Here is a 27,394-nt window from a genome sequence, read left to right as displayed (position 1 = left end):
CACCTAACTACCACTAACCATCCACCTAACCACCACTAACCACCCACCTAACCAACACTAACCACCCACCTAACCAACACTAACCACCCACCTAACCAACACTAACTGCCAACCACTAATCACCCACTTAACCACCTAACCACCACTAACTGCCCACCTAACTACCTGACCGTCCACCTAACCACCACTAACCACCCACCTAACCACCCACCTAACCACTCTGCCACCCACCTAGTCACCTAACCACCCAACCACAACTAACCACCCACCTAATTACCTAACTGCCCACCTAACCACCTCTAACCACTACTAACCACCCACCTAACCATTCACCTAATGACCACTAACCACCTACCTACCTAATCACCCACCTAATGACCACTAACCACCCATCTAACCACCTAACCACCCACCTAATGACCACTAACCACTCACCTAATGACCACTAACCACCCACCTAACCACCCACCTAATGACCACTAACCACCCATCTAACCACCTAACTACCACTAACCACCAACCTAACCACCCACCTAACCACCACTAACCAGGTATAGATCTTAACACAGGTCCACCCCCAGAAGGGTCCTTGTGCCCCTCCTGGGCAGTACTCCCCAAGGGTAATTGCTCTTTTGACTTCTGACCCCACAGCTTAGTTTTGTTTTGTTTTCTTGCTCTGTTGCCCAGGCTGGAGTGCAGTGGCATGACCATGACTCACTGCAGCCTTGACCCCTGGGCTCAAGCAATCCTTCAGCATCAGCCTCCTGAGTAGCTGGGACTACAGGTGATTAGTACCACACTTGGCTACTTTTAAATTTTTTTGTAGTGACAGGGGTCTCACTATGTTGCCCAGGCTGGTCTTGAACTCCTAACTCAAGCAATTCCCCCGCCTCTGCCTCCCATAGTGCTGGGATTACAGGCAGGAACCACCTTGCCCGGCCTATTAGTTTTGCCTGTGTTCTAGAACTTAATGGAGACATGTGTGTTCTTTTGGATTGAGTTCTTTTGCTCCACGTGTCTGTGGCATTCGTCCACACTTGTTCCTGTTCCCTGGTGAGTAGTATTCCATCATGCAAGCATGGCACCGTCTGTGCATCCATTCTCCTGTTGATGGACATTTGGACTGCTTCCAGTTTTTTGCTATTATGCATAAAGCTGCCATGGACACTTTTATCTTTTGTGTTTGTGCCTTTGTGGGGATGTGTGTCTTCATTTCTCTCGGATAATGCCTAGGAGTGAGATTGCTGGGTCAGATGAGAAGTGGATGGTTAACTATATAAAAACCGCCAAACCGTTTTTCCAAAGTGGCTGTGCCATTTTTCTCTCCCACCAGTAGTGGGTGAGCATCCAGTTATTTGCTGGGGGTGGGAGAAGGGATCGTTGTTGAAACAAGTGTAAAATTTACAAAGAATCACAGAACGTCAGAGCTTGCTGATGCCTCCTCTGACCCTTCCTGGTATAGGAAGGGAAAGTGAGGCTCAGATCACAGTGTGGGAGGGGCAGAGCCAGGAGCTAATGTCAGTCTCCCAATTTCCTAGCTCTAACTGCCCCCTGGTAAGAACGGATCAGCAGTGCTCAGTCTTATTTCCCCAGAGGAGGTTTCATGCCAAGCCCTTTCCTGCCTCACGGCCCTTGTACTTGTCCCCTTGGCTTTTCCTCCTGCTCTTGCATACGTGGTTCTCCTGATTCTGTAGGTGTCCATTCAGACACCTCTCTCATGAGGCCATCCTTGAGCACAACGGCTAAAATAGCTGCCCAGGCACCCGCCCCACCCGCTTCCCAGCTACTCCCTGTCTCCTCGTCTTTTCCGTTTCCCTGACAGCACTTCACAGCATCGGGTTACCTTTCCTCTTTGCTGGTTGATTTGTTTCTTGTCTGCCTCCCTTACCCGGAGCTCTCTGAGATGGAAGTCTGATCTGTCTTGCTCTTGGCTGCCCTGCACTGTCCATGCAGGAGCTGGTGTGGAGCAGTTGCCTAGTAAATATTGCTTAAATTAACCTACAAACAAGCAAAATAATATCAGTGTATCCCCAATGAATCCTGTCTCCTCCTTGAGCCTCAGTTTCCCCATCTATAGCATGAGCAGTTTGCACTGGCTCATGGGAGGGCATTTATTGAGCATCTACTATATTCCAGGTGTGGGTGACACAGATACAGTGGCAGTAAAGGCCTGGATTCTGGCCCCGAGAAGCTCCCAATCTAGAGATGCATGTAAACAGGGCATTACAGCCCAGTGTACTCAGGGCTCAAAGCCAGGAGCCCAGAGGGTACAGGAGTGTAGAGGAGGCTGCTGGTCTCCCTCTCCAGAGGCTGGCATGCAGGGAGGGCTTCCTGGAGGTGGTGATGACATAGATACAGGGTGCGTAGGGGTGGTCAGGCAAAGGGGCTGTGGAGGACAGTGCTTCAGGCAGGGGGAACAGCCCAAGCGAAGGTGTGGCAGCATCTGCCTCCTTCACTGCTGTCTCTCTGTGCCCAGCACGGTTCCTGGCACACACAGGTGCTCAGTCAACAGTTGGGGAATAAGTGAAAATGTCCAGTTTACAGGTGGGGAAACTGAGGACCAAGGAGGTTTCACAACACACCTAGAGCTCCACCCTGCTGGGCAGCCATGGCCAGGGAGGCAGGGAGGGTGGGAGAAAAACCCGCCCCACCTCGGGCCTCTGCCAGCGTCCTCAGGGACAAGGCTACTCTGCCTCCTTGGAGTGCCAGGCGGGAGGCCCCTCCACGGGTGTCCCTCCAAAGGCCAGGCCTGTGCTGTAATGGGGCCACAGTCCAGGCCTTTCTTGCCACATGAAAGGCTTGGCCTATTTTTGCCCAGAGGACAGGCTCCAGTGGCCACTGGGGCTGTGTAATTAGAAGAGGCCCTGCACCCATGAGGGGCTGGAGCTGGGGGCTGTGGTGGGCAGGGTGGCCGCCCCAGGAGCAGATGGGGAGGACCCTGGCACAGACCGAGGTGGGATGGGTTTTCCCCTCACCCTCCCTGCCTCCCTAGCCATGGCTGCCCACCAGGGTGGGGACCCCGGTGGCTAATTGCATGGCGGGCACAGGGTGAGGTCTCTGAATCCTTTCTAGGCCGGGCAGAGGGCCCAGGTGCCACTCTATGCCTCTGAAATTACAGGCTACAAGTGAGCGGCACAGCCTGCTCCATGCCACAGGCCTGCCTGTGCCCCTGGGAACCACAGTAGTGCAGTCCACAAGGAGCATCCCGGCTGGGCCCCACAACAGGCCCCCCGAACTAGAGAACGTGGAACATGAGTCTCTTAGGATGAACAAGGAGCTGCTGGAGCGGACTCTCAGAGCGCTACCTGGTGCAAACCTGAAAATGCAAGCGTGTGTGATGTTCCTCACCCTGTGTCTAAGTGTTCTCATTGTTCAATTCCCACGAGTGGGAACATGCAGTGTTAATATACATATGTAACAAACCTACACATTGTGAACATGTACCCTAGAACTTACAGTATAATTAAAAAAAAAAAAGAAAGAAAATGCAAGCGTGGAGGTCAGAGCGGTCATTCACACAGTCAACAAGCATTTATGGAGCACCCATGGTGTTCCAGGCACTGTCCTGGGTGGCGAAGTTATGGCAGTTCACAAAGCAGGCAGAGCTCCTGGTGCCTGAAGACCTGGCTCCTGGACCCTTACAATGACAATAATCTTCAGGAGCTGCCTGGAAGGTGCTGCACTGCCGCCCACCTCAGGGCCTTTGCATGCACTGATAGTGACTGGGCACCCCCTTGCGTCCTTGCCTTTCTAAATGCCTCCTCCTCATCTTTAAGAGCAGCTGTACCGTCACCTCTTCATGGAGGTCCCTGTGAGGCTCGGGGCCATAATAGCCTCCCAGACAAGTGCTCTTTTGGCCCCTGAACTACCGCTTCCAACTCTTAGCCCACTTTGCAGTTAGATATTCATTTGTTTGTTTACTTGCTCATTGCAAGTTTCCCCGCTACTCTGTAAACTCTGTGTCTCTGTTTGTCCATCACTGCCTCCCAGGGCCTGACCTTGGCCTGTGTGCAATTAAGGTCAAAAGAAATATTTGTATACATATGTACAACTATTATGTGTCCATAAATTTTTTTTTAGAAATTTAAAAATACATTGGCTGGGTGCAGTGGCTCATGCCTGTAAATCCCAGCTACTTGGGAGGCTGAGGTGGGAGGATTGCCTGAGCCCAGGAGGTCGAGGCTGCAGTGAGCTGTGATTGTGCCACTGCACTGCAGCCTGGGTGGCAGAGTGAGACCTTGTCTCAAAAAAAAAAAAAAAGTTTAAAATATATTGACATAAAAAAAGAAATATTTCTAGAAGGAATGAAATTTAGAGTACCAGAGAATTGGAGTCTTAGGGCTGGCAGGCTTGTGCCAAGCATCTAGTCTAACCCCACATTTAGCCGCAGCCCAGGGAAAGGCAGTGATTTGCTCCGTTGCCCACAGTTTTTGCCTGAGCTGGGGCTGGGACTTGGGGCTCCTTTTTTGCCTCTGATCAGTGACTGACATTGTCATTGTTCTGTCCTCAGATTGTGGGTAGGGATGCTCAGTTTAAGGACAGCCTGTGTGTGTGTGTGTGTGTGTGTGTGTGTGTGTGTGTGTGTGTGTGTAGCGTGTGATGTGTGGTGTGTTGACATGGTGGGAAAGCCCTTCAACAGGACAGAGGGAGGTAGGAGCCCTATTTTGGGGAACGGGCCCCTTGGGAGGAGGGTGGTCCCATTTCGAGATTTGCTGACACAGGGGCCGGTGCAGAAAAAAAGGGCTCTGACCTCCCAACATGCTAACTGATTCTGGGCAGGTTGCTCCAGCATGAACTGCAGTTTCTGTGTCCACCAAGTGGGCTTCCTGCATTCATTCATTTCCCCACAAGCACATAAAGGGCCTGCTGTGTTTGAGGCACAGTGCTGGGGGAGCAAAACTCAGTGCTTTGTGGGTGGATGATTCCAGACCCATAGGGAGACAGTAATAGTAATATTCAACTTGGGGTGGCAGGCAGAATAATGCCCCTCCCCACGAAGATGCCCACAGCCTAATCCCTGGAACTTGGAAATATGTTACCTTTTTTTTTTTTTAAGATTTGAGGTCGTGCTCTATCACCCAGGCTGGAGTGCAGTGTCATGATCATAGCTCACTGTAGCCTTGAACTGCTGGTCTCAAGCAATACTCCCACTTCAGCCTCCCAAGTAGCTGGGACCATAGGGATGTGCCACACCCAGCTAATTAAAACAAATTTTTAGAGACAGGGTCTCACTAGATTGCCCAGACTGGTCTTGAACTCCTAGCCTCAAGTGATCCTCCCACTCAGCCTCCTGAGTAGCTAGGGTTACAGGTGTGAGCCACTGCACCCAGCTGAGTGTGTCACACCTTATTTGGCAAAAGGGGTTTGCCGATATGGTTAATTAAGGCTCTCAGGGAGATTATCCTGGATCCTCAGGGTGGAGCCAACGTCAACACTAGGGGCCTTCAACGTGGGAAAGGGAACCAGAAGAGAGATGGTGGTATGAAAAGGACCCTGCCTGCTACCACTGGCCGGGAGGGTGGAGGAAGAAGCCTAAGAGCCAAGGAATGCCCCCAGCTTCTAGAATCTTGAAAAGGTAAAGAAAAAGATTCGCCCCCAAGACTCCAGAATGAACGCAAGCCCTGTTGACACTTTGATTTTTAGCTTCATGAGGCCCGTTTGGGACTCTTGACCAAAAGAACTGCAAGAGCACGAATGTGAGTGGCTTCTGGCCTCTAATCTGTGGTCATTTGTTACAGCAGCAACAGGGAACTATACCCTTGGCCTTGGCCTGTGCTTTTGACATTGCTGAGCACGTGCATGCTCCCTAGCTCCTCTGCCTTCCCCTGCCAGCTTCCGAGTAGTAGGGAGTCTCCATCTCCATTTTACAGAAGAGGAAACAGAGGCTCCATGTGGGGCAGGACATGGTGGAGGCAGGATTTGAAGTGGGTCTGTCTGCCTCTCGCTGGATGAATGAATGAATGAATGAATGAATGTAAGGGGCTGCTAATCCACGGGACTCCTCAGGTCAGCCAGATGTCCTGGTTCCAGGGCCTGCCACTAACTCACCTCACATCCCTGCTTGAACCATTAGAACTCACCTGCCTCACTTTCCCTCTCTGTGAAATGGGGCTCCAACCCCTATTCAAGCTACTATCATTGGGGGCATTGTGAGGCCACAGATCCCAGAACAAACCCTCCAAACCCTCACTGACTCCCTACTGCCTCCTAGGTGACCTTCCAAGACTTTAGCCCAGCTCCTGCCAATGTCTCCAACCCTTACTACCCCTCCTTCAGGGGGATGCTCTGCCCAGGAGGGAGAAGCAAAGAACAAGGGGAAGGGGACTCCGAGAGCTTCCCTCAGGCTGGGCCTCTGGGGCCACCTGTGCAGGGAGCAGGCTCTATTTGGGTTGGTTGTGTCCCTGCTCCTCGACATCCCAAGGTCCCCAGACTGCAGCCCTCAGAATGTTGGGTAAGGTCTTCTTCCCCTGCTGGTGGGCCCTGGGGGAGGTTTGGCTGCCCCTGACCACCCCATGTCTGGTCTAAGACAGGTCAGGTAGGCCTGGAACACCCCTGGCCACCTTAAAGTGGGCGCAGCTGCTACAACATGTCTGTGGGTGGCCACTTGCCCCTGGGACATGTGTGTGCATGAATGTGTCTGTGCGTGTATTGGTGGATGGTCCCCTGTTCCCTCGAAGATGCAGGGTTTGGGGTGATTTCCAGAGAAGATGGGAAAGTCTCTGATTTTATTTCCCAAGCAAATGACTGTCCCAGTTTTCTGGGGGTGAGCGAGGGCTGCTGGGACCATTGCAGGGAACAATGATAATCTAGGCTTGGTTCCTACCCAGAGAGCACGCACTCATCCTTCATGCACTCCCCTGTTCCAAACCCTCACTGGCTCCGTTCTGCCTCCGACCTTCCGAGACTTTAGCCTGGCTCCTGTCAACATCTCTGACCCTTACTACATGATCCTCTCTTTGGTCCATGCTCCAGCCTAATCTAATTGCGGTGGCTTGTGCATGGTGGCATTCCCAGCCACCATACCTTTACCCACGCTGGTCCTTCCATGCAGAATGCCTTTCCAGGGCCTGCTTTGCCCGCTTCTGCTCATACACAGGCATGCCCTCCAGGATGGCTTCCTACTTCTTTACCTTGGGGGATTGATCTCTCTGTCTTGGGGTTCTCGGAGCCCTTGACCTGACCCCTTTCTGTTTGGCAAAAAAGTAATTTACCTCGGTGTCCTTCTCCCTGGTAGTCTGTGAGCTCCCCAAGGCCGGGCTGTGCCTGATTCACCTCTGGAACTTGCTTAGCACAGTGCGTGGCCTGCTGCAGGTGTTCATTGAGCACTTGCTGAATGAATGCATGAATGAATGAATGAATGAATGAATGCAAGGGGCTGCTAATCCACATGACTCCTCAGGTCAGCCAGACGTCCTGTTTCCAAGGCCTGCCACTGACTCGCCTCAGGACCCTGCTTGAACCATTAGAACTCACCCTGCCTCACTTTCCCCCTCTGTGAAATGGGGCTCCAACTCCTATTCAAGCTACTATCATTTGGGGGCATTGAGAGGCCACAGGTCCCAGAACATCAGAGTCAGAGGTAGCCCAGAAAGCTTCCCACCCATCCCTACAAATGGGAAACTGAGGTCTGGAGAGGGAAGGGCAGAGTTGGGCTCCCTGTCTCAGGCTCTGACCCACCATCAGGCCTCTCTCTAAAACGAATCCCAGCTCCCACGCTGCACCCTGAACCTGGAAGCCTGAGCCACACAAGGACGGGGAATTTTCCTTCCCACTTCCAGAGGCCTCTGAACCTCCCTGACCTTGTCCCCTTTGGAGGGTATTGGGCAGCAGCGTGGGCAGAACCCCAGCTCACTGTCTGGGGGAGCGCTGCAGGACAGCCTTGTCTGTCTGTCTGTCTGTCTCAGCCTGCCCTGGGGACCCGAGGTCAGGGAGGAAGTGCCGCATCTGGTCTTCCCCAGAGCGAGAGTGTGAGCAAGGGTGGGATTGCGTGTGGCCCGAGAGTAGCCCCTCCCCTCCCCCTGTCCCCACCCCAAACCCTCTTAATGAAATCAAGCTGGCCCTGCGGCCCAGCCGGGGAGGGAGGAAGGAGGAGGGACGGGAGGAGGGACGGGAGGAGGGAGGGCGGGCAGGCGCCAGCCCAGAGCAGCCCCGGGCACCAGCACGGACTCTCTCTTCCAGCCCGGGCGCCCCCCACTCTCGCTCCATTCGGCGGGAGCACCCAGTCCTCTACGCCAAGGAACTGGTGAGTCCTAGGGTCCCCTCCTCTGTCCTGAGAGCCTGGAGCTATCTTGAAGCTTAGGGACTGGGGACTGTCGGAGCACTCTGGGGGGCCTCTCTAAGTGTGTGTGGGCTTTGAGTGTGTGTTTGGTGTTGTGTGCACGAGTGTGGTGGAATCTGAGTCCCATGTGCGGTGCTGGGGTGGGCCAGGGTGGGCCGGGGTGTTGTGTGTGTGCGGCTGGGGCCTTGGTGTAGGGGGTGTGTTGCTTCCACTTCTCTGCAAGTGGATGCCAGGCTGTTGCTTCCAGGATCTGTGTGAGGGTGATGTGGACGGTATTGTCCTGTGTGCAGGGATCGGCTGTGTGTCAGGGGGTTTTGTATGTATATGTGTTGTGTGTCCGTGTGTGTTCTCTGTGTATTGTGTGCATGGGCCATGAGAGTGCTGTTGGGTGTCTCAGTGCTGTGTGAGTCAGTGTGCCTGTGTTGTGCGTCTTTATATTGTGTGTCCATGCTGCTCTGTGTGTGTGTGTGTGTGTGTGTGTGTGTGTGGAGAAGGATTGTGCCCCCAGGACCCCCCTCCCCATCCAGACCTCCAGGGGCCCAGGTCCCTGTCCTTGGCTGGCCCTGGGGTCGGGGGCATGTGCAGTGCTCCAACCAGAACACCCCTCCCCCACACAAGGCCACTAATTGAAGCCAGGTTTCCGTGGGCCGCCCCTCCCCCAAAGGCCACCAGTCTCTGGGTGGGGGTGGGGCAGCCCCTGGTCCCCTAGCTTCAAGTCTTGGGGTCCCCAGGCCTCAGGGGTGGATCTGCACTCCTCCACAGACTCAGAACCATCTTAGGGCATTTGTCACACTTACACACGGCCAACCCTGCCTGACGTCCCTAGGCAGGGAGTCCTGGGCAATCATGTGGTACCTGCTAATTGGCACCCACTGTGTGCCAGGCATGGCCTCATCTTGTCCTAACAGCAGTCCAGGGAGGTGGCTCTTATCCCCATTGTACAGATATGGAAACTGAGGCTCAGAGAGGTGACATGCCCAGCCCAAGGACACATAGCCGGGAAGTGACCGCCTCTGGGATATACCAAGACAGGCTTCTCTGTCCAGGGCTCTGCTGGGCTCACCCCTGACTTTCTGTGTGACCTGGGCAGGCTGTTTCCAGTCTCTGGACCTGAGTTACCTCTAAGGTGAAGCAAGAGGTGTTGGGCCTGACCCCAGCTCCTAATGGCCTGTTAGATTCTGAGTCCTTGAAAAAATTAGGGTCCGGGGGGAGGTAGACAGAATAATGACTTCAGAGCTGTCCAGAACAGTGCTTCATTCCACAGATGCGAAACTGAAGCCCAGAGAGGGCAGGGGCCGTCCAGGGCCACACAACCATCTTTTTTTGAGGCTCTGCTGACTGCAGGTGGGGCTGGGTCCTTCACACATTGCCCCCACCTTTCCCTGGAAGCCAGGAGGGGTTGTGGGGTGCAGGGGACTCTGAGAGTCAGGGTCTCAGCCTTAAAGAGCCAGTGGCAGTTTGCGTGTTCTCCTTTCTTGCCCTCTGCCTCTGACTTCGTGTGTGTGTGTGTGTGTGTGTGTTGTATGTATATGTGTGTGTAGGTGTATGTGTGCATGTGTATGTGTATGTGTGTGCATGTGTGTGTTTGGTTCTGCATTCCTTGGCAGCCAGAGCTAAAGAGGTTGCACTGAACGGGGTGAAAAGGTTGGTCTTTCACTGGGCGGCGGCCGGACCAGACAGTGAGCGCATGTTCCCATCCGGCGATGGTGCTCATTTGTCGACTCAGGGTGGGAAATTGCTGGCTGAACCTGGAGTTCGGCTAGGGAAGGAATTCAGCTACCCCAGACCCCATCTTTCCTCGGGGCTCAGCTACTCCGCACCAGGCACTCTCTGAAAGTTGTCTCATTTGGCCCTAACAGCTCTGAGAGGTGCTACCTGTGGTCACCCTGTCCCAACTTACGGATGGGGAAAGTGAGGCCCACAGGAGCCAGACCACAGAGCTGGACGCGATGGAGCCGGGATTCTTGACCCAGCCAGAACTTGAGTGGGTCTCCAGCCACCCATGGTCCCAGCTGCCCTCTGCAGTGAGAAGCGGTAGTTGTTGCCACAAAAGCTCTCTCCTGGGCTTGACTGGGGGTGGGAGGCAGGGAGGTGACTGGCAGGTCACAGACCCCAAAGCTCAAGGTTGTCTGTAGGAACCTTTGCTAACAGGTGCCAGAGAGGTGAGGGGGTCCTTTCCTCATTTAGCATCTGACAGGTGATGTCCACCAGCGGGAACAAGCCATTCCTGGCTCAGAGTGTGTGGTGTGTGCATGTGTGTGTGGTTGTGTAGGTGAGTGTGTGCGGTGTATGTGTATGGTTGTGTGTATGTGGAGTGTATGCATATATGTGTGGTGTGTGCATGTGTGTATGATTGTGTGTAGTATGTGAATGTGTGTATAGGGGTGTGTGTGTGTGGCATGTGTGTACGTGGTTGTGTGTGGGGTGTATATGGGTATGTGTGGCGTGTGTGCATGTTTGTGTGTGGGGTGTGTGTGCATGTGTGTATATGTGTGTGTAGCATGTGCATGTGTGTATATGATTGTGTGTGTAGCATGTGCATGTGTGTATATGGGTGTGTGAGTGTGTGTGTGGTATGTGTGTGCATGGTTGTGTGTGGTGTGTGTGCATGTGTGTGTATGATTGCGTAGTCTGTGCATGTGTGTATATGGGTGTGTGTGTGAGTGTGTGGCATGTGTGTGCATGATTATGTGCGGGGTGTATATGGGGATGTGTGTGTGAGTGTGTGGTGTGTATGAACGGTTGTGTGTGTGGTGAGTGTGCATGTGTATGTATGGCTGTGTATGAGTGTGAGTGTGGTTTGTGTGAATGTGCGTGTAAACTCCTGGGATCAGACAGAGGAAGGTTCAGATCCCAGCTCAGCTATTTACCATCTGTGTGTCCTTGGGGAAGTCACTGTCTGTCTCTGAACCTCCGTTTCCTCATCTGTAAAATGGGGATAATGAAGCTGCCCCAGGGCTCCTGTAGGGTTAAAGGCATGAAAAGGGCTTAGATGAGTACCCGCGAGGAAAGCACGGGTGACCAGCTATTTAAAATGAGCCCCTGAGAAGCTTTGTCTCTTTTTTAAAAAATTGAAATAATTTAATATATTTCATAGAGATGGAGGTTTCCTTATGTTGCCCAGGCTGGTCTTGAACTCCTGGGCTCAAGCGATCCTCCCAAGTAGCTGGGACTACAGGCATACACCACCAGACCTGGCTACTTTCTTATTTTTTTGTAGAGGTGGGGTCTTACTATGTTGCTCAAACTCCTGCCCTCAATCAATCCTCCGGCCTCGGCCTCCCAAAGTGCTGGGATTACAAGTGTGAGCCACCACACCTGGCCAATTTTGCCTCTTTTTATGTCCTGGAATTATTTTTTTATTTTTTGCCATCTAAGCCAGTTTGTTCACATTTAATTTCTTTTTTTCTTTTCTTTTTCTTTTTTTTTTTTTTGACAGGTTCTTGCTCTGTCACCCAGGCTGGAGTGCAGTGCCAACTCCGCTCACTGCAGCCTCAACTTCCCGGGCTCAGGCGATTCTCCCACCTCGGTCTCCTCGGTACCTGGGACCACAAGTGTGCGCCGCTAGGCCTGGCTAATTTTTGGTGTTTTTAGTAGAGACAGAATTTTGCCGTGTTGACCAGGCTGGCCTTGAACTCCTGAGCTCAGGTGATCCTCCCACCTTGGCCTCCCAAAGTGCTGGGATTACAGGCATGAGCCACCGCACCCAGCTGATGCGATCCATTTCAATGAAAGCCGTGTCACAGAGAAGCCTCAGGTCACCTGGAACAAGCCCCTCAATGGCCCAACCTGGTTCCTACCTCACCTCCAGAATCCTCACGGTACCTGTGGGGAAGGTAGCATCCTCTGCTTCACCAAGCAGGCCCTGAGGCTCAGGTGCTGGAGATGTGACCGTAGCCGAGGCCTTGGGAGCCTGGCTTCCTCCTCCAGCCCGGAACTTGCTGTGTGGCCCTGGGCCTGCCCTTTGCCTTCTCTGGGCCCCTGTCTCTCCACCTCAGTTCCCTCAGGCCTCAGGACAGGAGATCCTAAGGCTTTTCTGTGTTGAAGCTTCTAGACCCAAGCCCACTTCCAGGACCTGAGCCCTCTGCTGGGCCGGGCAGGGGTTCTCAGAGGACAGTGCAGTGAATTGTCCCTGGGTTTGAGCAGCTGGGAGCCCCCAGCTCACATTGGCTGGGAGAGACAGTGTTTTGAAACTCAGCTCCTCTGTCAACTCTGGCTATGAGGAATTAATTCATCAGCCGGGCTGTCTGGGCCAGGTGGGGTCTTGGGGTTCACCCGGGAGCAGCCTTCCATCAGGGCAGGGAGGCCCCCGGCTCATCTGGTTCCCATCTAGTGGGGGTGGGGCGCATCTGCCGCTCAGCTTTTCTTGGGAACCAGGACTTCCCCACCCCGGGGCCCATCCTGGCTCCTGCTTGGAGCCTGGGGGTGAGGGCAGCCACAGGGGGCTGTCCATGCATGCCCCTGGCATCCATGACCCCTGCCTAGCTCAGAGACCTGGACGCTTCAAACCCTACGAATCTTTTTTTTTTTTTTTTTTTTTTTCTTGAGATAGGTTCTCGCTCTGTCGCCTAGGCTGGAGTGTGCAGTGGTGCGATCTCGGCTCACTGCAACCTCTGCCTCCCAGGTTCAAGCGATTCTCCTGCCTCAGCCTCCTAAGTAGGTGGGATTACAGGGGCATGACACCATGCCTGCCTGATTTTTGTATTTTTAGTAGAGATGGGGTTTCACCATGTTGGCCAGGCTGGTCTCGAGCTACTGACCTCAAGTGATCTGCCCACCTCGGCCTCCCAAAGTGCTGGGATTACAGGCGTGAGCCACTGCGCCCGCCCTGCTAGGAATCTTTTGCAGAATAAGGTAGAGCTGGGCTGGCGGAAGGTTTGAGAAAGCCCCTGAACCACCAGGTTGTGGCCGCGTGGAGCCACTTTGGCCACCCAGTGCATGGGGGCCAGACCCTGAGGGGAACGGGACCACAGAGAGGCTGGGGACTGGAGGGAAGGGTCCCAGAGTTGTGGGTAGGGGGTGAGGTGTCACTCAGCAACCTCAGTCACTCAATCGGTTTCTCACTTACTCAGCCCTACTATCATTTCTCCCTCTCTGCTTGGATCCAGACCCAGCTCTTCCCTGGCGAGTCACCACGTCCCTCTCAGCCTCTGTTTTTTCATCTGCAAAATGGGCCTAATCATAGAACTTCTCACATTGGGCAGTGATCAGGATTCATTGAGAAGTTCCATGTAAGAAACTTAAAACAGTGGGTGACACATAAAGTCATGAAAGTGTAAGTTATCATTATTAATTCAGCCACGTCAGTCAGGGTACATTTATTGAGCACTTACTGAATACCAGATATGGGGCCAAACACTGAGGAGGCCGAGATGAATAAGATTCAGCCCCTGACCTCTGGGACCTCCAGGGAAGTGGGGAGCACATCTGTACTCCACAGCTGAACCAGCGGGCCTCAGGCCCTGGGAATGGAAGGGACTTGCTAGAAGGTGTTTCATGCTCCCTGTTCCTCCTGGGGGCTGGTGAGCCTGTTTCTGAATCCTGACACTCTAGAGTCCCACCATGACTTCTCTCCTCCCTCCTGTCTCACAGGTCCTGGGGGCACCATGGTTTCAGCGGCAGCCCCCAGCCTCCTCATCCTTCTGTTGCTGCTCCTGGGGTCTGTGCCTGCTACCGACGCCCGCTCTGTGCCCCTGAAGGCCACGTTCCTGGAGGATGTGGCAGGTAGTGGGGAGGCCGAGGGCTCGTCGGCCTCCTCCCCGAGCCTCCAGCCACCCTGGACCCCGGCCCTCAGCCCCACATCGATGGGGCCCCAGCCCACAACCCTGGGGGGCCCATCACCCCCCACCAACTTCCTGGATGGGATCGTGGACTTCTTCCGCCAGTACGTGATGCTGATTGCTGTGGTGGGCTCCCTGGCCTTTCTGCTGATGTTCATCATCTGTGCCGCAGTCATCACCCGGCAGAAGCACAAGGCCTCGGCCTATTACCCATCGTCCTTCCCCAAGAAGAAGTACGTGGACCAGAGTGACCGGGCCGGGGGCCCCCGGGCCTTCAGTGAGGTCCCCGACAGAGCCCCCGACAGCAGGCCTGAGGAAGCCCTGGATTCCTCCCGGCAGCTCCAGGCCGACATCTTGGCCGCCACCCAGAACCTCAAGTCCCCCACCAGGGCTGCACTGGGCGGTGGGGATGGAGCCAGGATGGTGGAGGGCAGGGGGGCAGAGGAAGAGGAGAAGGGCAGCCAGGAGGGGGACCAGGAAGTCCAGGGACATGGGGTCCCAGTGGAGACACCAGAGGCGCAGGAGGAGCCGTGCTCAGGGGTCCTTGAGGGGGCTGTGGTGGCCGGTGAGGGCCAAGGGGAGCTGGAAGGGTCTCTCTTGTTAGCCCAGGAAGCCCAGGGACCAGTGGGTCCCCCCGAAAGCCCCTGTGCTTGCAGCAGCGTCCACCCTGGTGTCTAGCAGGCCTCCCGGGCTGCCAGCCCTGACTGTCGGGGCCCCAAGTGCTCACCTCCCCGGGTATGAAAAGGCCTTCAGCCCTGACTGCTTCCTGACACTCCCTCCTTGGCCGCCCTGTGGTGCCGATCCCAGCATGTGCTGATTCTACAGCCGGCAGAAATGCTGGTCCCCGGTGCCCCGGAGGAATCTTACCAAGTGCCATCATCCTTCACCTCGGCAGCCCCAAAGGGCTACATCCTACAGCACAGCTCCCCTGACAAAGTGAGGGAGGGCGCGTGTCCCTGTGACAGCCAGGATAAAACATCCCTCAAGGCTGGGTGTGGAGGCTCACACCCGTAATCCCAGCATTTTGGGAGGCCAAGTCCAGACATCACTTGGGACCAGGAGTTCCAAACCAGCCCTGGCAACATTGTGAGACCCATCGCTATAAAAACAAAAAACAGTCCACTAAATCAGCCACATTCATTGGGAATCATATGTCACAGGTCATTCGTGGGGCAAACATCACTGCTTTTCCATCAAGGGAGCAAAGAATAAGTGGGAGTTTTGGAAGAGTTTGGATGAGAGACGCCAAGGTGCCCAGTGTTCGTAAGGCAACATGCAGCCTGGCGTGAAGCAGTATTTTGAAACTGCAAATGGCTCCCTTCTTGCGTCCTTTCAATGCTGAATATTTTAGTGTCATTCTGCCTGTGCTCAGAGCTCCAGCAGCAGAAGTGTGTGTGGTTAATTAGGACACTTCTGTGGGAGGACCCCTGCACACATTACGACAGGTCCCTAAATGAGCATTTCCCAAACTAGGTTCCCCGAGGCACTCTACGGAAACAAGATTTTTTTTTTTTTTTTTTTGAGACGGAGTCTCGGTCTGTCACGCAGGCTGGAGTGCAGTGGTGCAATCTTGGCTCAGTGCAATCCGCCTCCCAGGTTCAAGCGATTCTCCCGCCTCAGTAGCTGGGATTACAGGTGCCCACCACTGCGCCCAGCTAAATTTTGTATTTTTAGTAGAGATGGGGCTTCACCATGTTGGCCAGGCTGGTCTGGAACTCCTGACCTTCAGGTGATCCACCTGCCTCTGCCTCCCAAAGTGCTGGGATTACAGGCGTGAGCCACCGCGCCCGGCCCAAACTACTTTTTAAAACAGCTACAGGGTAAAATCCTGCAGCACCCACTCTGGAAAATACTGCTCTTAATTTTCCTGAAGGTGGCCCCCTGTTTCTGGTTGGTCCAGGATTAGGGATATGGGGTATAGGGCATTTAAATCCTCTCAAGCGCTCCCCAAGCACCCCCGCCTGGGGGTGAGTTTCTCATCCCGCTACTGCTGCTGGGATCAGGGTGAATGAATGGAACTCTTCCTGTCTGGCCTCCAAAGCAGCCTAGAAGCTGAGGGGCTGTGTCTGAGGGGACCTCCACCCTGGGGAAGTCCGAGGGGCTGGGGAAGGGTTTCTGACGCCCAGCCTGGAGCAGGGGGGGCCTGGCCACCCCCCGTCGCTCACACATTGTCTGGCAGCCTGTGTCCACAATATTCGTCAGTCCTCGACAGGGAGCCTGGGCTCCGTCCTGCTTTAGGGAGGCTCTGGCAGGGGGTCCTCTCCCCCATCCCTCCATCTGGGGCTCCCCCAACCTCTGCACAGCTCTCCAGGTGCTGAGATATAATGCACCAGCATAATAAACCTTTATTCCGGCCTGAAGTCTCACCAGTTTTCTGGGGGGTGGGGGGAATGAGCCTGCTGGGGAGGGGCTCTTGCATGGGGATGGGGACAACTTTCTGGGGAGACACATCAGCCCAGTCCTGGAGGGTGAAGGGACAGATTGATGTGGGAAACAAATGAAAGACTGGTGCTCCCGAGGAATGGGCTGGAACTCATGTCCCCAGGCGTGGAGCACCAGCTCTGGACTTGTGGCCACGCAGACCCAGGTTCCATGCCCAGCTCTGCCACCGAGTGTGGCCGTGGGAGAGTCACTCACCTCTCTGTTTCCCCTGCAGGTGGTTGAGGACTGGGACGGGTCTCATGGACAATGCCCCCCTCACTGCACCCTTGGCCGGGATCGGGAGTAGAAGGCAGCCCTGGCCCTGCAGTCGGCCTCTGCCTTCTGTCTCCCCACCCACAAAACTCCTCTTGCTCTTTGATGGCAAGTTCCTGCAGCGACTTCTCCCCCGCACCCTGGGCCTCAGGAGCTGCCAGCTGGAATCCAGATGTGGCTGGGGCTGGGAGCATGTGCTGGGTCCCTGGGGCTGGGGGGCAGTGGGCCATCCCCTGCAGCCCCTCCCCTCCACCGACCCCACCTCCAGCCGGAGGGGGCCCCAGAGTTTTGGGTTTCATAACACACAATAGCCTCTGTCTCACTCAGTGGGGAAGGGCCCTCCCTTTCTCAGCCCAGCCAGGCCTGCCAAGAACAGCAGGAGGGTGGAAGAGTAATACCTGTGTGTGCTGCGTGGCTCTGACCAAATCGACCAAATTGTTCAACTTCGCTGGGTGTCACGGGCTGTGCTTTCTTCTTGTTCCCAAGCTCCTGCGGGGTGTTAGTTGTTGTGACATGACTGGGAAGTGCATGAAGCTTCCCTTGAATACATAAAAATCTAGTAAAACAGAAGCAATCATTAGAGACCCTGGGGGGGGCAGATGGGGGTGAGCTCCCTGATCAGCGGCTCCAGTCTGCAGTCTTCCACTAATGCCCAGTGGGACCCTCCAGAGGACATGGAGTCCATGACCTCAGCCACAGCCTGTGACCCCCAAGACTGGTGGGGGATGAATGAAGGAGGCATTCCGAGCAACAGAGCAGTTCACCTCTTCCTCACCTCTGAGCTTTTACAGCTGCTGTTCCTTCTGCCTATGACACCTTTCCACCCCTCCCAACCCCCCGCTGCCTTGCTAACTTCCCCCTTATCCTTTAGCTTCTGGCCTAGATGTCCCTTCCTCCTGGGAGCCTTCCCTGATAGCTTCCACCCCACCCCCCTTCCACAGTCCCTTGGCTCAATGATAATAATGGCTTCCAATTAATGAGCCCCTGTTATGTGCCAGGCCCTGCTCTCAGTACTTGGCATCATTAACTCATTGAGACTTGCAGCCCTCTGAGGTGGGCACTGTTATTATTCTCATGTCACAGATGTGGAAACTGAGGCCCAGAGAGATGATGATGTCGGCTGCCCAGGTCCCAGAGCCAGGATTCCAGCCTAGCAATTTGATTCCAGCGTCTGAATTCTCCACTGGGCTCTAATGCTTCTTTGAAGAACGAATGAATGAATCCCTTGGGAAGGGGGCAGCAGGGCTCCTCTCCTGCTTAAAGCCACTCCAATCTGCTCTTACATCTGAGATGGGGTTACCTAGAAGGGGCATTTTATGGGCACACATCTGGCTGGGCACCAGTGAACACTGAGCCATAGAGGGAGACGGTGGTTGCTGGGGGGTAAGCAGGATTGGGGGAGATTTGGGCTTGAGGCTGAGGGAGAGGGTTCCACTGTTCTCAGGGGCCCAGGAGTCTGCCAGGGCCTGAACAGTCCCCCCACTGTCTCTGGGCTTGTAAAACGGCACAGCTGCCACCAGCCTGTGAGTCTGTCCCCGAGCCAGGCCTGCTGTCATTCTAAAGGGGGAGGGGGAGGAGGAGCAAAACTACCCCAAGGCCTCAACCCCAGCTCAGGGTAGAGATGGGGGACTCTGGTCAACTGTGTGGGTGTTGGGGGTGCTAAAGGGCCACTGGTTGGAAGCGGGACTCCTTCCCAGCCCCTTGCTCTGCTCTGATCAGCCCAGGAGGGCTGGGCGTTCCCTGGCTGGGGTCAAGTCGAAGGTGAGAGTGAGATTGGGCAGTGGGCACATCTCTGCTGGGCACATTGTCTTTAACCCTCTTGTGATGTTTCAGGTGGTTCTGGTCCCATGGTCACCTTGTCTGGGTTCAGTCCCAGTTCCACTCTTTCTTAGCTGTGGAGCCTTGGGCAAGTCGCCTCAACTCTCTGGGCCTCCGTTTTCATGTGTGTAAAGAGGGAATGACCCTATCCCATGCAGCAGGGGTCTCCACCTGCACATTGGGATTACCTGAGAGTTTAACAAAATACTGGCTCCTAGCCAGGTGCTAGGTGGCTCACACCTATAATCCCAGCACTTTGGGAGGCCAAGACAGGAGGATCACTTGTACCAGGAGTTTGAGACCAGCCTGGGCAACATAGGGAGACCCTGTCTTTAAAATAATAATAATAATAATAATAATAATAATAATAATAAATATCCAGGAGTGGTGGTGGGCACCTGTGGTCCCAGCTATTTGGGAGGCTAAGGCAGGAGGATTGACTGAGCCCAGGAGGTTGAGGCTGCAGTGAGCCGTGATCGCACCACTGCACTCCAGCCTCAGTGACAGAGCGAGACCCTGTCTCGAAAAAAAATTGACATCTAGGCTGGGTATGCTGGCTCATGTCTGTAATTCCAATACTTTGGGAAATTGAAGCAGGAGGATTGCTTGGGCTCAGGATTTTGAGACCAGTCTGGGTAACATGGCGAGACCCCATTAAAATTAAAAAATTAAAATACTGGCTCCTGGGCCCCACCTAGACCAATGACATCAGATTCTCTGAGGATACTGCTGAGCAATTGTCACTCAAGATGCAAAGTCCACAAGGAGAGAGGCCTGGGGGTTGGCCCACCACTGCCTCTCTAGCGCTTGGCATGTTTCCTGGCACACAGTAGGGGTTCCGTGTGTGTGCGTGTACAAGTGTGTAAGGCTGAAGGAGGGCATATGAATCAGTGTACCATACATCCATAACCATATATCCATAACCATATTTAACCCTCACTGCATTCCCCACAGAGAGCTGAGCAATATCAGTACCCGCATTGCACAGATGAAGAAACTGAGGCTCAGAGATTTGCAGTGACTTGCTTGAGGTCGCACAGCCCAGCGAAACTGGGATTCGAACCCAGGTCTGTCTAGTTCCTCAAGGCTCTTCAGCTGCCTCATTTTAGAACATATCTATGGTCTAAAGGCCAAGTCTTCCACTATCGGTGCAGTGGGGTGTGAGTTTCATCACAGGTCCTGCATCCCTGTTTCGACCTCCCCTGTCCTCCTTCTCCCGGGGGTGTTGACTGTGGGTCATGCCTGTCCTGTGTGTCTCGCCTGTCCTGTGTGTCTCATTCACACAGGCCTAGAATCATCCAATCTGCTCCTGTTGGGATTAATTAACCCTCTGGGTTGTGAGGTGGCCCAGGAGAAAGTAGCAGGTTCATAGCTTCTCCGATTTGCAACCACAACTATTTCATAAGCACCTACTATGTGCCGGGTATTGGGAACACAGTGTTAGCACAACAGACCTGAAGCTGTATTCTAGTGGAACAGATGAAAATTAATCAAAGAATGATCTAGACGCAGCTACAGTGATTAATAACAGAAATAGCTGCCATTTGTAAAAGGGCTATTATGCACATGGCTGGTGCTTTGCCAATAATATTTTTTACAGCTTTACCAAGGGTTAACTGACACAGAATAAAATGCACATATTTAAAGTGTACAATTTGGCCAGGCCCAGCGGCTCATGCCTGTAATTCCAGCACTTTGGGAGGTCAAAGCAGGAGGATCACTTGAGGCCAGCCTGGCAATGTAGTGAGCACCCCCAACCCAATCTCTACCAAAAAAAAAAAAAAATTAAATTAGCCAGGGCCAGATGCTGATGGCTCACGCCTGTAATGTCAGTGCTTTGGAGGCTAAGGTGGGAGGATCCCTTGAGCCCTGGAGTTTGAGACTAGCCTGGGCAACATGGTGAAACCCCATCTCTACAAAAAATACAAAAATTAGCTGGCACAGTGGCGTGCATGTTGTCCCAACTACTTGGGAGGCTGAGATGGGAGGATCGCTTGAGTCCAGGAGGTTGAGGCTGCAGTAAGCTGTGACTGCACCACTGCACTCCAGCATGGGTGACAGACCGAGACCTTGTCTCAAAACAAAAAAAACCCCAAACCCCCCAAAAACAAAAAACAAAACGAAAAAAAAACCCGACTGCATGTGGTGGCTCACACCTGTAATCCCAGCACTTTGTGAGGCCGAGGCAGGTGGATCACGAGGTCAGGAGATTGAGACCATCCTGGCCAACATGGTGAAACCCCATCTCTACTAAAAATACAAAAAGTAGCTGTGTGTGGTGGTGCGCACCTGTAGTCTCAGCTACTCGGGAGGGTGGGGCAGGAGAATCTCTTGAACCCAGGAGGCAGAGGTTGCAGTGAGCCGAGATCGTGCCACTGCACTCCAGCCTGGTGACAGAGTGAGACTACATCTCAAAAACAACAACAACAACAACAACAACAACAACAACAACAACAACAAGAACCAAAAAACAACAAAAAACCAAACAAAAAGAAAAGTGTACATTTTGATGATTTTTGACATGTGTTTACACCAGAATGGTCATCATGATCAAAATAATGAACATTCCATCACCTCCAGAAGTTCCCCGGTACCCCTTCATAATCCTTCCTTACTCTTCCTTCTCATCCTTCCTCCCTCTGCTAATGACCAGGCAACTATTGATTTGCTTTCTGTCACTATGAATGGTTTTAATTTTTCTGGAATTTTCTACAAGTGGAAACATACAATGTGTGTTCTTTTCTGCCTGGCTTCTTTCACTCTGCATAAATGTTTTGAGATGTACTCATGTTTTTGTAGTATCAATATCTCACTCTTTTTCATCGCTGGGTAGCATTCTGTCATATGGATGTACCAAAATTTCTTTATCCATTCACCTGCTAATGGACATTTGAATGGTTTCCAGTTTTGGGATATTACAAAGTTGCTATGAACTACTAATGTTATTTGATTTTTTCCTCACAACCTTCAAGATAAGATGATCATTCTTTCTCTCCATTATACAGATGAGAAGAATGGAGACTCAGAGGGGTCAAGTGACTCATCCAACATCACACAGCCAGTAGTTGGAGTGTCAAACCTTAAAGAGTGGGGATGTGTGAGCTGACAGTGACTTTAGGGAAACTTCTAAGGTTCAGAGGACATCAGCATCACCTGGGACCCCCGAGTGCTGTTTCAGCTCTGCAGGTGATTCTGATGTACCAAAGTTGAGGATCCCAGCCCTTTATTTTATAGCCGGGCAAGTGAGGACCAGACAGGGGCTCGGGTGGGGCAGAGCTGAGCAGGAATCAGGTCTCTTGTGGGAAGTCTTGAGCTGTGTCCAGCTCTGTGCTGTTTCCTCCTTGGTTCTTCATCTATTTTGGGAGAAGTATCTTCATCTGTCTGGAGTGGGATGGGGAATTGCCATTTTTTTCAGAAGGTTTTAATTTCAGGATTCCTTTGGCTGCTCAGAAATAGCAGCAGGGATTTGGTGACGGCTCCAGGGCCCGGGAGGTTTCCCGGCAGCTGCTCCCTCTCCCCAGGGGCGTCCAGGGTTTATGGTGGCAGCTGCAAAGCAAATAACAGCCCTGCTGGTAAATCCACTCTGGCCTCTGAGGCCCCTGCGATGTCTACCACCCACTGGGGCCCTGTAGTGACACCTGGGGTGCCCTGGAAGGCTGGAGAGTCCAGGCTTGGGGGTGACCACCTGCAGCCTCTTCCTTAGAGTATGGGCAGTCAGGCCCAACTGGCAGAGCTGGAGGGGGAAGAGGAGGGATGGGGACTGCATCCTTCTTCTTCCCCCTTCAGGGGTCATAGGGGTCAAAGATTACAGACAGCAAAGGGCAGAGGGAGGTAGAAGAGCACTGGGGCCACAGCCCCTGCCCTGCCTCTCCTCTTCCCCCAGAATACAGTGAGGCTAAGAAATATGGATGCACTTTACAAATGTTCCCAGAAGTGTGTATGGTGGTTAGGGGTGCAGGTTTCAGATGACCTGGGCTGGAATCCTAGTTCTACTATCTCCCCTGGATAAATCACTTAACTCCTGTAGGCCTGCGTTTCCTGATCTGTGAAATGGCAATAATGGTGGTACCTACCTTGGAGTGTGGATGAGAGTTGAGTTCATTTACTTAAAGTGCTTGGAATGGGCTGCCTGTGGGAATGTAAGCTGTGGTTAGCTGTGAACTGTGAAGTGCAGTGCCCGCAGAAGGGGAAAGGGGGAAACTTCTATCTCTAAACATCCAGCTGTTCTAGAGTCACCTTTTCTTTCCAGGTCTAGTTTAGAGGCTTCAGAATCATAAGATCAGTATTCTCAGATGCTTGAAACTTTACAGTCTTAACATCTTTTCATAGGGGGCAGGGCAGTGGAAGTGTTGGAGAGGCCAGAGCAGGGCCAGGAGCCAGGGAAGACCTGCAAACCCCAGGGAGGGGCGAAGGACATGGCTGGAGAAGAGACAGGTTCCCTTTACTCTTTGAGTGGCAAAAAGGCCCTCCAATCCATGCATGCCTCTGCGGGGGCTATGCACCCAGTGAGGTGAGGGGTCATGCCTCAGCTGTTCCCTGTCTTCCTCTGGGGTGCGGCGACCACAACCAGGGCTTAGATGTTGTCTGGGCCAGTGTGGCTGGAGATGTAACTGGTGACAAGTGTCGGGGAGCCCAGAGGCTAGGGCTGGTCTGGGGCAGGCGCCAGGACTATTTCTGGGTGGAAGGAGAAGGGGGACCCAGCTGGGCTAATGACTGGGTGACCTGGAACTTCCTCCTTCTCTCTGTTATGTTCCCATCTATATAAACTTGTCAGCATGGACCCTAGGTAGCAACGTTCTCCAGGCACAGTGGGGGAAGAGCGCAAGGCGTCTGACTCACCTCCCAGAAGACTTGGGTTCAAATCCCAGCCTTCAAATTCCACATCCAGGCTGTGATATGGAGCAGCTTCGGCCTCCTTTTGGAGCCTCAGGACTTCACCTGCGAACCCACAGGTCCTGCCCTGTTGGGGTCCCGAGGAGAAAATGCTGGTGGGGTGCATGGCCCAGGGCCCAGGATGGAATAAGGGTGGTTCCAATGATCCCTGCTGCCCTTGCCCTCAGGAAGCTCTAAAGAGCACGCTGCCTCCCTCGGGCAGTTCTGATTTGTGAGACTGGGTGGCTCCTCCTCCGAGCCCTGGTGCTTAGAGTCCAGTGTGGAGCTAGGCACCCAGTAGGTGCTCAATAAATGTTGAGAAGGGAGTGCTATGCCCTTTTCAAGGCTGGGCCCTCGAATGAGGAGCAGAGGGGATGCATGGCATCAAAGGCATTGGATATCTCCTCTGCTCCTGCCCCAGGGGGGTGGCTGTGATATGAGGAGCTCGGGGAAACCCCCTTGACCCCCATACCTCCCACCTCTGTCCTTCCTCAGTGTTTAAATCTCACCATTAGGATTTCTATCACTTCTTGAGCACCACTGTGTACCAGGCATGGCACTAAGCACTTTCTATACATCGGGTCCTCACAAAGCTGCGGGAAACACCGCTGTTATCCACCTTCTACACAGGAAGGTGCAGAAGCTCAGAGAGGTGCCCAAGGTCACACAGCCAGAAAGTGCCTGTGCCCAGCTTTGAACCTCTTGGGGTTGTTGGACCCTGTAGCACTAACCACTGCTCCACTGTGGCTGCAATCCCATGAATGAATGAAAGCATGCATGTATGCATGAATGAATGAATGGGGGATGGGGCCCAAGGCTAATGTATCCAACGTCTGAGTAGCCCCACAGCTCAGTCGGCAGCAGCCCGGAGGCTTTGACCACAAACGCCTCCGCTGGGCTGAGCCCTTCTTGTCTGTTCACAAACGGCGCATGCGCGCACCCAGCGCGGGAGGAGAACCCAAGCTGGTGGGGCGCGTAGCATCCTAGCCCCGCGAAGGATGACCCACCGGGCTGCTGTTTATCCCCATCTTACAGCGCGGGAAGCCCACGGCGGCTGAAGTGGCCTGACCGGGGGCCCGTGGCTAGTGCATGACCACGCCAGGCCTGCTGGACTCAGACTCTTACTCCTGCTCCAGGCGCTGCATGCGGGAGGTGCTGAGTGTCCACGGAATCTGGAGTCAGGCCCGCAGCCCTGGGGCTCCCCAGAATCCGACATGGAGGTGGGGGGTGGGCGGGGTCCCTGGGCAGGTCCTGGCCCTCGGTTGGGAGCCCCAGGGTGGAGGTCCGGCCCTGCCCCCTCCCTGGCTGTGCCGCCTGGGGCAGGTTGCTTGCCCTTTCTGGACCACAGCTGGACAGAGGAAGGGAAGAATGAGGCTTGTGCTGGAGCTGGTGAGTCCCAAACCCTGTGTTCCAGGGCAGTATTATGGTTAGCGCTGGAGGAAAAGGAGATACAGGATGGCATTTTTCCCTAAATAAAAAGAACTGGGCCAGGCATGGTGGCTCACGCCTGTAATCCCAGCACTTTGAGAGGCCGAGGCAGGCAGATCGCTTGAGCCCAGGAGTTTGAGCCCACCCTGGGCAACATGACAAGACCCCGTCTCTACAAAAAATACAAAAATTAGCCGGGCATGGTAGCGCATGCCTGTAGTCCCAGCTAGTCAGGAGGCTGAGGTGGGAGAATCACTTGAGCCCGGGAAGTTGAGGCTGCAGTGAGCTGTGGTTGTGCCACTGCACTTCAGCCTGGCGACAGAGTTTGACCCTATCTAAAAAAAAAAAAAAAAAAAAAAAAAATTCACTCAATTCTTGCACAAGGTCTCAGGAGAAACTGGACTCTTTCCTCACTTTAATCCATCCCAGAGAGATCAACTTCTCTGCCCATCCCCTATTTTAAGAGACTCCTGGGAGAAACCTAGTTCCTTTGGTCCTTTCTCCATGATCTCACAACCCCTCACTCTCTGGAAGTTCTTTCTGCTATATAACCTAAGTCAAGCAGGGTGGGCCAAAGGCCGGTTTCCCCACATTCTGGCCTGCAGCAGAGCTCTGGCTGGAGGACTGGGCCAGCTATTGAGGAGCCAGTTAGAAACACTCTTGAATTCTTCCCATGACCTCTCATAAGATAAGAACATCTCGTCCTTGTCCAGATCTGACTCTTTGTGCCATCTGGTTTGGAGCAGACTGTGATGGAGATAAATGTCTTTCTCCGAGAGTCACATGGCTGCATCCACCTAGTGTTGTAAATGTGCTGCCCTTTGACCCAGAAATTCTTTTCTGGAACTTGCCTGCAGAAATACTTGTGTTTGGATGCTAAGATGCGCACACAAGGTTGTTCATGCTAGTGTTGTTTAGAATAAGTGAAAAGAAAGGGCTAGGCTGGGTGCAGTGGCTCTCTCCTGTTATCCCAGCACTCTGGGAGGCCAAGATGAGAGGATCACTTGAGGTCAGGAGCTCGAGACCAGCCTGGCCAACATGGTGAAACCCCATTTCTACTAAAAATACAAGAAATAGCCAGGTGTGGTGGCAGCACCCTGTAATCCCGGCTACTTGGGAGGCTGAGGGAGAAGAATCTCTTGAACCTGGGAGGTGGAGGCTGCAGTGAACTGAGATCACACCACTGCACTCCAACCTGGGCAACAGAGCGAGACTCCATCTTAAAAAAAAAAAAAAGAATAAGTGAAGAAAAAGGAAATAATCTATGTGTGCAATAGTGTAGTGGGGTTGAAGAAACAGTCATCTCATCCAGTGAGAGGCTCAGGGCTTTGACTCTTTTTGTTTGTTTGTTTGAGATAGGGCCTTGCTCTGTCACCCCAGGTTGGAGTGCAGTGGTGCAGTCATAGCTTACTGCAGCCTCAATCTCCCAGGCCCAAGAGATCCTCTCATCTCAGCCTCCCTTGGAGTAGCTGGGACCACAAATGCATGCCATCATGCTTGGCTAATATTTTTTTCTTTTTATAGAGATGGGGTCTTGCCATGTTACCCAGACTGGTCTCAAACTCCTTAGCTCAAGTGATCCTCCTGCCTTGGCCTCCCAAAGTGCTGGGATTACAGGTGTGAGCCACTGCACCCAACCAGGGGCCTTTCTCTTATGGAGCTCTGGCTTCTCCGGCTTCTCTCCAGTGAATTACCTGTTTCTATCTGTAGTCTATACTTGCATTAGTTGTGTATCCAGTGATTTTCAACTTTTTTGAGGCACAGAACCCTTTGTTCACATAAAGGAATCCTAACATGTAAGTCAAATGAAAGTAGAGCTAAACCCTTGAAAGGGATGGGATAGGCTCACTTCCCTTTGCCCCCATAGGGGCCTCAGGCTCAGTGAAGCATAGTTTGCAAACAGTTGTTCTAGTCCCTCCACTCAAGCTGTGGATGGGAAACTGAGATTCAAGTTGTCCAGAAAGGTCATGGCCAAGGCCAGTCTCTAGTCCAGGTCACCTGACTCTGTCCAGTGCTCATTCAACAATGATCTCTAGGTAGATGATCGAAGCATCCACAGAAAAGAAGATTTATCACTTCCTTTCTATGTTCTTCACTTCATTTTTTTTTATGTGCCTTATTGTAATCACTAAAACATCTAATTCAATAGAGTGCTGGTTGTGGTGGTGGAGGTGGAGGTAGTGATGATGAAGGGGAGGGAGACAGTGGTAGTGGAGGTGGAGATTGTAATGGTGGTGGTTGTGGAGGTGGTGATGGTGGAGGTGATGATGGAGGTGGTGGTGATGGTAGAAGTATTGGTAGTAGGGGTGGAGAAGAGGTGGAGGTGGAGATGGTGGTTGTGATAGTGGTGGTGGTGTAGGTAGTAATGGTGGAAGAGGTGGTCATGGTGATCGTTGTGGTAATGGTGTTAATGGTGGTGGTGGTAGAGGTGATGGTGAAGGTGGAGGTGGTGGTGAGATGATGGTGAAGGAAGTGGTGGTGGTGGAGGCGATGGTGGATGTGGAGAAGGAGGTGGTTGTGATGG

The 27,394-nt window shown here is 53.3% G+C and overlaps 1 protein-coding gene and 1 pseudogene across 3 annotated transcripts; one reads left to right on the top strand and one right to left on the bottom strand.

Annotated features, from left to right (window-relative positions):
• LOC129526019 (basic proline-rich protein-like) overlaps positions 1-27,394 on the bottom strand; it is a 328,162-nt pseudogene that overhangs the window by 299,169 nt on the left and 1,599 nt on the right.
• Positions 8,067-16,413, top strand: TMEM119 (transmembrane protein 119). 3 transcript variants are annotated; one of them, XM_055358970.2, is made up of 3 exons: positions 8,067-8,242; positions 11,718-11,926; positions 13,871-16,413. In XM_055358970.2, exon 3 carries the CDS (start codon positions 13,885-13,887, stop codon positions 14,734-14,736), a length of 852 nt encoding a protein of 283 aa, XP_055214945.1. In that variant the 5' UTR covers positions 8,067-8,242; positions 11,718-11,926; positions 13,871-13,884; the 3' UTR covers positions 14,737-16,413. The 3 variants fall into 3 exon arrangements, with proteins under 3 accessions (XP_055214945.1, XP_018893358.1, XP_063550359.1); XM_063694289.1 differs by having other exon boundaries at positions 8,079-8,242; positions 11,718-12,099; XM_019037813.4 differs by lacking the exon at positions 11,718-11,926 and having other exon boundaries at positions 8,073-8,242.

Source organism: Gorilla gorilla, chromosome 10 (genome assembly GCF_029281585.2).
Source record: "Gorilla gorilla gorilla isolate KB3781 chromosome 10, NHGRI_mGorGor1-v2.1_pri, whole genome shotgun sequence".
Classification (NCBI taxonomy): Eukaryota; Metazoa; Chordata; class Mammalia; order Primates; family Hominidae; genus Gorilla; species Gorilla gorilla.
Note: the sequence above shows the minus strand (reverse complement) of the source record. Positions and strands in the feature narration are given on the sequence as shown.

Excerpts from the sequence above, each read along its gene's own strand:
- TMEM119 (XM_055358970.2), top strand. The coding sequence starts at position 13,885 with ATGGTTTCAGCGGCAGCCCCCAGCCTCCTCATCCTTCTGTTGCTGCTC.